The following is an 11,944-nucleotide window of genomic DNA, read 5'->3' on the forward strand; positions in this document are numbered from 1 at the left end:
TGGTCGTGTTGCTGTGTCTGATGGTCGTGTTGCTGTATCTGATGGTCATGTTGCTGTATCTGGTGGTCGTGTTGCTGTATCTGATGGTCGTGTTGCTGTATCTGATGGTCGTGTTGCTGTATCTGGTGGTCGTGTTGCTGTATCTGATGGTCATGTTGCTGTATCTGATGGTCGTGTTGCTGTATCTGATGGTCGTGTTGCTGTATCTGCAGGTTGTTTTGTCAGTATTTTTATGTGAACATGTGAAGTCATTCTGAGAGGCTGCAGAGTGTGTGTGTGTGTGTGTGTGTGTGTGTGTAATGATGACATCATGGCGTTTTACAGGAGAGACGTGTGGACTAGAGGAGCTGAAGGAACAAAGAATCAGAGATGAAGAGGAGGAGGAGGAAGAGGAAGAGTTGCTGGCGTCCTTCTCTCCTCTGATCAGGAGACGTCTCACTCTGTCTCTGTTTCTTGTCTCAATGCTAAGCTAAGCTAACAGGCTGCTGTACAGACATGAAAGGACGAGGTGTGATCATGTGACTGAGTGTTAAATGCTTCCTGTTATCCTCACAGCTCTTCAGCTGCATGCTGGGAAATGTAGGAAACACTGACTGATTAAAATCAGGTTGTTTCTCAGAGCTGTTACAAAATTGATCTTTAACCAATCGATCAGATATTTATCCGAACATCATAGCGATGGGTTTCCCCGCCGAGCGTCTGGAGGGAGTATACAGGAACAACATCGACGACGTCGTGCGGTGAGACAACCTCACATGTTGTGGTTCATCAGTTTACTTCCTGCTGATCTGTGTCTGTTTAATCACACCTTTGTTTCTTTCCTGTCTGTCTGTCTGTCTGTCTGTCTCTCTCAGGTTTTTGGACTCAAAACACAAGAATCACTACAAGATCTACAATCTGTAAGTGTCTGATTTTTATGAAGTTTAAGTTATTTTTGGTCAGATGTCCTCGGTGCTGGAAAGTTACTACGTTTACTTTAGTACAGTTTGAAGTATTCTTACTTTACTCGAGTATCTGCACTTTCTGCTACTTTAGACATCTCGTCTCGCTGTGACACAGGTCAGTTTGGAGGACTCTGTAACATCTGTCTGTCTGTTTGTCCACAGATGTGCAGAGCGTCATTACGACACGTCAAAGTTCAACTGTCGAGGTGAGTCACCGAGAATGCAGACTGACACAGTAAAGTCTTTTATGTTGGCGCCTCGCCAAGTCAAACCGCGCTGCGCTCATTCGTGTTTCCGTCACCTGTTTAAATGCGCCGAGTCGGCTGAGATGGAGTCGGGCGCCGTCCACCTCCACACAGTGTGCGGTGACATCAGCGACGTGTTTGGATAAAAAGCATCATAAATAAGGAAGTTTCATCTCTAGTTAAAAACAGACTGAGAGGAAATACGAGACTTTAAAGGTTAACGACATCTTTTAAGGTGGAACATTTTCTTAGATGTCACTCAATGCATGACTTCATTTCATGAATCAGGTAACAACCCTTAAATGTCGATACTCAGATCGTTCCTTTTGTTTTTATGCTTCGGCGCCAGCACCGGCGGCAGCTGCAGCCACAGTTTTGTTTTCAGGTTGTCCGACCGTCCCATCCTCGTGAACACAGTATCTCAAAAACACCTTGAGGGAGTTTCCTTAAATTTGGCACAAACGTCCACCTGGACTCAACGATGAGCTAGGTGATAGTTCTGGTTATAGTCTCTCTTGATGACATGCTGTTGTGATGATTGGACCTTCAAACCTTAAAAATGTTTAAAAAGTTCAAGCGGATTCTTGGAACTTTATAAATAGATATTACATTTCCTCACTTGGAGAAAAATAAGGGCGGAGCTTTGTTCGGTGAGCTTCAGCAGCATCACACCAACAGTCCGCCGCCGAGACATTTCATCATCACAGCAGTAAGCTGTCAGAAGTTAAAGACACAGCTTGAACGAGGTCGCCATGTTGGATGGAGACACTAACTCCTGCTGTGCTGAGCTGACACACTGAGTCAGACCGAGTCAAGCCGAGTCTCTGTCCTGTCTGTGTCTCTGTCAGTCGCTCAGTATCCGTTCGAGGACCACAACCCGCCCCAGCTGGAGCTGATCAAGCCGTTCTGCGAGGATCTGGATCAGTGGCTCAGCGAAGACGAGCAGCACGTCGCCGCCATCCACTGCAAGGCGGGAAAAGGTCGCACCGGCGTCATGATCTGCGCCTACCTGCTGCACCGAGGCAAGTTCCAGGAGGCTCAGGAAGCCCTGGACTTCTATGGGGAGGTCCGCACCCGCGACAAGAAGGTAACAGTGACGTCAGCGTTTGAGATGAAGTAGAACCAGAGACAGTCGCTGAGTTCTGTCTGGAAACAAACACCAGGATGAGTTATATTTCTGGGTGTGTGTGTGTGTGTGTGTGTGTGTGTGTGTTCAGGGTGTGACCATCCCCAGTCAGCGGCGTTACGTCATCTACTACAGCTTCCTGCTGAGGAACCAGCTGCTGTACAAACCTGTCGCCCTGCTCTTCCACAAGATGCTTTTTGAAACCATCCCCATGTTCACCGGAGGCACCTGCAGTAAGTCTGTCTGTCTGTCCACCTGTCTGTCTGTCTGTCTGATTCGGTGTCTGACTTCAGACAGACAGTTAACTGGTCGATGTGTTTGTGGTGCAGATCCTCAGTTTGTGGTGTACCAGCTGAAGGTGAAGATCCACACCTCTAACCCTGCCCACACCCGACGGGAAGACAAACTGATGCTGTTCGAGTTCCCGCAGCCACTTCCTGTCTGCGGAGACATCAAGGTGGAGTTCTTCCACAAGCAGAACAAGATGATGAAGAAGGTGAGGAGGAGGGTCAGTAGTGCGACATGTTCTTCACCTGTCTCAGAGTGCTGGTTGAACCTCTTCTGTCCTTCCAGGAAAAGATGTTCCACTTCTGGGTCAACACGTTTTTCATACCGGGGCCGGAGGAGAACCTTGTCAAACTGGAGAACGGCAGTGCCGGGACGCCGCGGGAACCGGCCGACAGAATGCAGCAGAATCCGGGGATGATGATGATGACGACTACGACGATGATGATGGGAGGAGAAACCAACGACAGAGACTTCCTGGTTCTCACTCTGACCAAGAACGACCTAGACAAGGCCAACAAAGACAAGGCCAACAGGAACTTCTCCCCGAACTTCAAGGTAAAACATTTATGTTGGTTTCACCGTTCAGCGCGAGAAAAACACAGGATGTTGGGGGCGGGACTCTCCAGGCCATTAATGTCGGCATAGTGTCCAGTGATCACATATTGTCATATTTCACCAGACACAGTATGAAATGACTGCGTACTGTTGGAGAGTACTTTCTGTAGACAGTAAAGTTTGATCCACCAGGGCCTTCAGCAATCCGATGACCTCACCTAAACATGCAGTTACTGGTAGCGACGGGCTGCGGCTTTACAAAAGGCGGTGCCTCCAGCCGCCATCACCGTCAGCAGGTTTCCACATCGCTGCATGATTATACTCTAACGGTCGACCTGTTTTTATCGTCTGCCTCAGGTGAAACTGTATTTTACCAAGACGGTAGAGGAAGGAGCGAACTGTGACGCCAGCAGCACGTCGGCCTCGGTGACGCCGGACGTCAGCGACAACGAACCGGATCACTACCGCTACTCGGACACAACGGACTCGGACCCGGAGAACGAGCCGTTTGAAGATGACCATCACAATCAGATCACAAAAGTCTGACACACACACACACACATACACACACTGTCTCACACACACACATACAGATATATATGTGTATATATATATATTCAGTATGTTTACACACTCATGAGTCCGTTACTGAGACTAGCGTGTTGTTAGCTAACGGGATGATGTAACCAATGGACCATGGCTGATCTGTGGGACTCACAGAGCTCAGATCAGTTTATAAGACCCCACCCCCACCCCACCCCCCCACCCCACCCCACCCATCTTCTGCTCAATGCACAGCTGGACAATCACATGGTGAGGAGGGCGGGGATTAACGTGTGGGCGGGGCCAGGCCGGGCAAACGCACGGCGAATGGACAATGAGACAGATGAATGGACAGACAGGAGATTTTAAAAAATAAAAGAGTAAAACTTGAATATAAACAAACTGAAAGACAAGTAGACTTCTTTAGTGACTACACCAAGATGTTTGTTGGATAAATACCCACAACCCCTGTGTGTCCTTCCTTCCTTTCTTCCTTCCTGACCAGTTGTAGGAAACTTTATACCGACCAATTTTATTTTTCCATTTCTTCAATCTTCAATTGTGTTAAGCTGTTTCTGAGAGCTGACACTTCTCTCTGTGTGCGCACGTCCAACTTTTCAGCCCAAATTTACAAACCTTACTTTTTTCTTTTTTTTTGAACTCGTCTCAGACGTCGCAGGTTTCTGAAGGCCAGTGATGATATCTGCAAATTTCAGCTAAATTATATCTGCACTTAAAATCAGGAAGTCATTATGTTGCAGAATTTCTCTTGTCACGTTTAACTGGGACTGAAATTTGGACGCTGAGGGACACTAACTATGAAACTAGATTAATGATGACTATAAAGAACCATCACACCTACACTTCAGGTGGGGCTGCTGTGACAGTGTTCAGACCGGTTTGATGTTCAGCCAATCACCAGATCAGACCAGTATACTAAATTTTACCACCAGGTGTCACACTTAACTCAGCAGGTGCTCCTGAACTGAGCAAACAGAAAACTGGTGTCTGACGACTGTGCCACATCACGTAACGTCTGTCCACACCTAAATATGATCTGCTGTTACATCACGTAAACAAACCACGTAGCTCTCAGCTGTTAGCTGGAGGTCAGACTGGGGACTACTGACACAGTATGAGTTGGCTTGAGTGCTGTGACATGGTCGGCGCAGGTTGGTGATGTAGGCGACTTTTTAAATTGCCAAATTGTGTCAAACGGGTTTAATGTCGTACACCGGACCAGACTGGACCAGCAGAATCAGAAATCAACCCAACTCTAGTGCCACTCGAAGAAGGTGAGCCAGTTGTAGGTTCAGATTTTCGTCCTGACAGATTTTTGTAGGTTCGTGTACATCAAAACAGAACCCTGGTCTTCAAAAGAAGAACCGACTAAACTGGACAGTGGTGAGTCGGTTTGGATCAGTATCACTTCAGACTTATCCAGAATAGTCTGATCCAGTTTGGACCAGTTAGTCTGAGCTGGTGTGAGCCAGTTTGAGCTGTTTCAGACCGGTCTGAGTTCGTCAGCAGTCTAACTTTGGGCTAAAACTGAATTACAGTGTTCTTTTATTTGTGAAGAGTTTTTACACTTCTTTGATTTTTTTTGTGTTGTTGACATTGGAAACTACCAAAGACCTTCTGAGCCCTCCAGACTTACTGTTCCTAGTCCTGAGTCCTGTTTGGATCGAGCTGGACCAGTCTCACTGCTGGTCTTTAGCAGGTTTTGGTCAGGACTGGCTTTGGGACGAGCAGCACACAGAGAGAAGTGACAGTCTGAGGAAGACAATGAAGAAGAGAAACTTCACAATCTGCTGCAACTCTGTCAATCATCTACTGTCGAGAACACAAACAGTACAAACCTACTGTGAACAAATGCTTTTCTGTCTGTCCGTCTTCAGTTTCTCTTCAGCTCTTCAATCAGCTCCTACACCTACAGAAATGTATTTTTGTTATACTCTGACTTATATCCAACATTAAGCTAAACAATAGACAAGCTACACACAGTGTAACCATTCCTTGAGCTATGTAGGCTAACACATCCCCGACACAAGCTACAGCAGAAACCTTCAACTCCAGAGCGCTTGGTTTGATGTGCCTGGGATGCCAGGCGGGTGGGGTTTGCACTTTATAAAGGACAGTTTACTGAATGTTGATGCAAATTTCCAGGCAAGCTCAGTCCATCCAACAAAGCCTGTCTGGCTCCTGTCGTACTGTTTAGATCGAGTCCTTTTTATAAAGTTGCCATCTTTGAAGTTTGAGCTCAGAGTTTCTCAGCCTTGGGGTCAGGACCCAACGTGGGTTTGCAGTTGATGTTTCATGGATAAAGATCAGGTACAGATCACTGTCCTCGAGAGTATTTTGGGATCATGGGCCAGATGATGTTGAGGAACCCTTTCTACCAAGGTGAAAGAAGTTTGTTTGAGCGTTTCATTAACTCAGCAGCTGCTGACCAATCAGCTTCCAGCAGGTTTCGTGACCTCAGTCGGTCTTGAGAGTCAGGAGGTTCAGCCTCTGCTTGTCTTTGGTTTCTGACATTTAAAAAAAAAAGGTTGTTGCTCAGTAACTAGTATAGCTCTGTCCATAGACTATTAATCGTTGTACTCGCCACTACTTCTTGGAGACATTTAAGCACTCACATTCTTGCAAACTGAACCTTTAACACCAGGGATGACAGGATCACATTAGCATTACAGCAGGTTCAGGGCTATTCTGTCTGGATTTTACAGAAATAAATGAACATTAGGGATGCTCCGATTCGTCTTTTAGATTCATAGACTTCATTAAAGCATTAGACATCAAAGGAAACAGGAACTAATCACCAACTGGTTCCTGTTTTTTGGGCTCTTACTGAATGTTGGGGCTTACCTTCTTGTGCAACAAGCTAAAAGAGAAATTTAAAACCTCCTCTAAATGTAAACAGACTTTTGGATGATTATTTTGTGGATGTACCTTCTTATGTCTGCAAAGGAAGCTTCCTCCGCCCCTGCTAGTATTTATACTGCAAAAATTACCCTTATTGGACTTAAAATGGCAGCAACGTCTGATTGCTGTGCAGTCGAGAACAGGCCATGAGAGCACTATTTAAAGTAATTTCTATTAAAAAACAGTCACTTTGCCCAGATTTCATCTGATTGAACGGAGCATCCTTCATGATCTAAAGGAACATCTGCCTTCAGATCGAGTGTGGGTAGAAGTTTTAGTTCTGATGTCTAATTTTCCGTCCTAACATTTGGTGCTACTACCGATCATTGGCTCTGCGTTCGTCCTTATTGATTGTTCATCACAGGTGTCGTATCAAGAGTCTGGGTTGGGTCTTAAAGTTCATGATGTCGACCCTGCAGGCCTTACCAAGAGCCTGGTCACACAGGACGTACTTGAAAATAAGAAATCCTCAGCGATTATTCTGAGAAGCTGCAGAGGCAGAAACACTGATACTGTCATGTGACTCTCAAGGAGATGGTTCGATAAAAGGCAGTTCCCAAGCTGACATTCTATCTCGACATTATAACAGAACCTGAACTCAAGGGGTCAAAGGCACACAGCAGCACACTGAAAGGCCAATCACGGTAATATCAAGCACGACTGGTTACAATCTTGATGTCCCAAATTTGTCAGAGAACAGGGTTGATCCTGACAGAGCAGGGACGAAGAAGTTTATCTGGGACTCATACGGGACCGATCCCGGCGTCCAGAGGACACTTGGCCATTCTTAGTCCTGACCACAGACTGTGTATAAAGATGGACAACATGACAGCTCACCAAAAGTGAAGCCTAAACATTTACATTGCCCCCTGGTGGCTGGCTGCAGTACAGGTCATAAACCCCGCCCCCTTCATGTTAGTAGATGGGACATGAGGTGCTGCTCGCGATAAGTTGGACAGGTGCATGAGCAGGAAACTTTGTTACCGCAGAATTTGCTACTGCGCAGACTCTGGCTCCAAATGACGTCACCAGAACGAAATGGCAGCGACCGTATCCAGAATATTTTAACTTGAGTTCTGTACAGTGGGAGGAGGTGGGGACGCATCATCCATCTTAATAAACAGTCTGTGGTCCCGACACCCCAAGTTTGAAGCTTGTTTGAAGCTTGTTTACTGAGCCTCTCTTGGTGAAGGTGAAACACGCTGAACAGGAATGACAATTACAAACTAGTAATCTGATGTCCATCTTTATCGCAGAGCTAAAGGAGAAAGACCCAGTTTATTAATCATCTGATTGGAAAGCGAAGAAATTCCCCCAAAGACGTAAGCCATTTTTCTGTTCCTTTATTTCCTCGCAGTGAGGTGTACTGGGCAGATAAAGTACGTTGGTCCCAGACCTCTTAATTGATGACCAAAAACAACCAAGTCAATCACATCTTTGTAGGCAGGGTTAAGAGGGGAACGCCATCTTCCAGAGCCAGAAAAACATCCACAAAAATAATAAAAAGCGTAGATATGATGTTCATAGCTGGAGGGGTCATTGTTAGTTGACTTCCTCTCTGTGCCGAAGGAAGAGAAACAAAACTGACTTTCTGGTCAACAGATCATAAAACCTTGGATCCCAAAAAAAAGGACTCAAAACTCCTTGAAGTCGTTGGATCAAGTAGAAAAAGGTGCCTGCCATGGATGACGTTGCGTCCTGTGTGATCATGTCTTGGGGGCTATTAGCACTGCAGCTCAATGAAAGCCTCTCGTAGCCTCGTGCTCTCAGAAGACCGGTGCTTCTGAACAGCCACCGTCAGTCCTACATGTCATCTCGTTGGGTTTAAGGTGCTAAGCTAAGCTAGCCAGGGCTGATGCTGAGCCTGTTGTCCATCTTTGGTGCTCTCTACCAGCCACGAGTGTTCGTGTCTTGATCTGTGACGCCGAGCAGCTCTGTTGTCAGTGTGGCGATCTATCCACAGGCTCTGTTTGTGTATTTTACAACAACAACACACTTCCTGTCCTGACTCCTGTTAGGTGCTGTTAAGCCTGGCCTCACTTCCTGTCAGCACCCCGTTCAAGCATGACTGCTGTGTAGATTTGTTCAGTGGAGAGGCTTAAAACCTGAATGAGGTCACGCAGAAAACACAACACACTACTGCAAACTGGTGTGGACTCCTAAACTCAACCAGCAAACCTGGATTACATCGTCCACGAGAACCTTGCACCTAAAGCAATGACCATTAATTCCAGTTGTTTCGGGAGGCTGTTGGAGACACTCATCTCTTGCTGCAGATTTTCTTTAAAACGTGTTGGCATGTGGCTCGAATGAGGCTGATCACAAATCTGGTTCTATGAAGGTGTGCGTACATGTGTTGCGGGAAACTTTAGAATGCTGAGGAGTCGATGCCCAGGCCTCCTAAATCTCAGCAACACATTGTGCGTCCCTTTGCGTCAAATAAGCTTATGGGTTGGTACAACTTGTTGCTGGGAGGCGGGTTTGAAATGAAAAAGAAAAAATACGCAAGTAAATAAAAGCACAAAGCCACACTAACGTCTCCAAACACCCAAGTTTTCATGTGCCAGCCGTAATCCTTAACGTGTTCCCCAACAACACCAACAGCCTGTTTGAAATGACAACGGGCATCTGTCTCTTTATGACCTTCAACTCTTAACAAAAGCAGGACGTAGTATATGTTGTAGTACTTCCTGTTGAACACTGCACATACCGGTGTGCAATGAACGGGTTTCGGGTATTTGAGGCCAGGCTGGTGCTGTCCACGTCTCTGACTGCTTCAGGTGCTCGGTATGTTTTCCTTTTGACCATTTTACAGTTGTTTCACGGACGACACATTCTAGTCCAGCAGAGTCGAGTCCGTGTGGTAGACTCGTACAGACCCAGTGTTGACTTTCTCCTTGTCCCGAGTTTTACTAAGACATTTGGTGAAGCTGTCCCCACCCTCCTCCAACCCTCTCTGGTCTGTTCTGACAGATGTTCAGGGTTCCTGCACTGTTCCAGAAAGTCCCAGAGACATCTTTGAGAAGTGACACCTGAACATGAACCCTCAGATGTCACTGAGTTCAGTGCTTCAGATCAGCAGCTCTACGTTTGGTGTTAACAGTGGAGTCGGCCATGTTTTCAATGAAGTCGATGACATTTGAATCTGGACTCTGAAGGAACCCTGAACTCTGGATTAACTTGTAACCTTCAGCAGCTGCAGTGAACCATTTTACAGATGACAGTCAAACTCCAGTGATCCCTTCAGAGCTTATTTGTTGTGTCTGTTTTTGCCGACCGGACAACACTTCGACTCTTTTCTGTTTACATCATCAAACCTGCCAAAACGAAGCTCAGACTCTAATTTCTTTTAAAGTTTTTGATTGTTTGCTGGTTAATTTGGAGGTGACACGGTAAACACGGCCGATGTTCATGTTCTTTCTACTTTTTGCCTTAAGATGCGTCACATGAGTTCCCGTTCAACAAACACTGCCCTGCACTCAGACTCATCTGGTAGTGTCATATTGTGCAAACCCTCTGTATCAGTGTTTGTATTGGCTGAACCTGTGACTCCGTCGGAGACGGATGAAAGTCGCACCAAACAGGTCATCATTTGGTTTTTATCGAGGTGAATGAGAGGCGGTGTTTGTAGGATGGGCCGTCATGTGACAGCACCTTTACTTCAGCAACAGTTTCCTGCTCCTCTGTGGTTCGTTAGTTTCTCAAACCGCCACATTTCTGTAAACAGGAAACAGTTCAATCCCAGGTGGATCTTTGTCAGGTAATGTTTAAAATCCATACCCACAGGCTTTAAGATGAGGGGCGTGGCTACACAACAACCTGAACATTTCAAAATGGTTAAAAAGTGACTGCTCACTCACTCCCCCCACTCGTTACTCTTTGTCGCCGCAGAGTATTAGAACAACTGGTCCTTCATTTCAGACAGAAGTAGAATAAATTATTTCATTTCAGCTCAGTTCTGTCGTCACTGTCACACTAGCTAATTAAGCTAACGTTAGTTCCATGCATTGGTTGAAAACTCGCTCTCCAACTGACATTTTCATTTTTCATGACTGATTTGTTTTACATACAAAAACCCTGTAAAGACGTAAAAACTGACTGAGGCTAAAGCTGACAGGTTCCAGCACACAATATAATGCTAAAAGACTAATGCTAAAGCTAACAAGACAGGCCGTGATGCTAACAGATTGAGGCTAAAGCTAACAAGACAGGATATGATGCTAACAGATTGAGGCTTAAGCTAACAAGACAGGATATGATGCTAATTGATGGAGACTAAAGCTAACCTCGACAAGATGCTGAGATATGATTGGATAGTCCCAGTTGGTGGGAGGTGTTTAGAGAATGAAAACTTTATTCAAACTGCGTCCCGTTGACAGGTTTGACCTGATAAAGATCCGACTGGGAAATCCAAACACTGTGTTTAACTTCCTGTCTACACGAATAAAGTTATTTTTGAAAACCGCTCTTCTCCTCCACGTTTTGACCTCTCGTCCACACAAACGCAAATTCTGGAAAACACCTCGAACGGTGCAGATCTGTCTAAACTTCTGCTATTGTGTATCTGATTGGAGCATTTGGGAAACTATGTCATCTTCCCAGTTTGCACATGGCCGTTGTTGCTTTGTGCAATGAGCATACGCCAAAAACAACAACAGCAGCAGCAGGCTAACAGCTTGTTTATTTTGTTAGCACTGCTTCGGTCTAATGATGACGTTACATCAACCCGCTGTGCTGCTGCACCACTTCAAAGACGAGTTGAGTGGTCTGCGGCGCCCGACGTTACCTGGTCGACCTCAGCATCTGCGGCCTGAAGTCGTCCAGAAAAAACATTTTGGGATCATTCTTTGGTGTTTGACACTTTGTCGAGGCAGCTTTTACCAACACCTAGTGGCCGGGTGAGTGTTTTGAGTCGTTCTGGTGTGGACGGAGACATTTTGTAAAAACCAAGGTAGTTTTTAAAAATATCAGTTTATGTGTAGACGGGACCTGAACAGGTAAACAGGTGTTTCTGGAGTGATGTCAAAGTTTCAGACTGGACTCTGTGACAGACGTGGTTTTGTAAACGTCCCTGATCATCAGAAACTGTCGGAGCAGGATGTCATCATTCAGTTTCATGTTTCAGTTTCAGCGGACACAACTTTTCTGTTCATGATGATTGTCTTGTTCTTATTTTTTGTTTGTTGTTGACAAAATCAAAACCAAACAAACAAACAAACAGAAAACCCTTGGTAACCACCGGCCTGAAGACATTTCATGTTAAACTGAACCCCCCCCCCCCCCCCCCCCCCCCCCCCCCCCACCAAACACCCACCCCCCCC

At 45.9% G+C, this 11,944-nt stretch overlaps 1 protein-coding gene across 2 annotated transcripts in view; it reads left to right on the top strand.

The window, feature by feature from the left end:
* ptenb (phosphatase and tensin homolog B) overlaps positions 1–11,913 on the top strand; it is an 18,470-nt gene extending 6,557 nt beyond the window's left edge. The window contains exons 2-9 of one of the 2 annotated variants that reach the window (XM_050059723.1): positions 656–740; positions 855–899; positions 1,107–1,150; positions 2,038–2,276; positions 2,407–2,548; positions 2,645–2,811; positions 2,889–3,158; positions 3,516–11,913. In XM_050059723.1, the coding sequence (XP_049915680.1) occupies positions 656–740; positions 855–899; positions 1,107–1,150; positions 2,038–2,276; positions 2,407–2,548; positions 2,645–2,811; positions 2,889–3,158; positions 3,516–3,704 (1,181 nt within the window). In that variant the 3' untranslated portion in view covers positions 3,705–11,913. Of the gene's footprint in view, positions 1–655; positions 741–854; positions 900–1,106; positions 1,151–2,037; positions 2,277–2,406; positions 2,812–2,888; positions 3,159–3,515 lie in introns of both variants that reach the window. The other variant, XM_050059722.1, reaches the window with a different exon arrangement.
* Positions 11,914–11,944: the final 31 nt, after the last annotated feature.

Source organism: Epinephelus moara, chromosome 13, assembly GCF_006386435.1.
Source record: "Epinephelus moara isolate mb chromosome 13, YSFRI_EMoa_1.0, whole genome shotgun sequence".
Taxonomy (NCBI): domain Eukaryota; kingdom Metazoa; phylum Chordata; class Actinopteri; order Perciformes; family Serranidae; genus Epinephelus; species Epinephelus moara.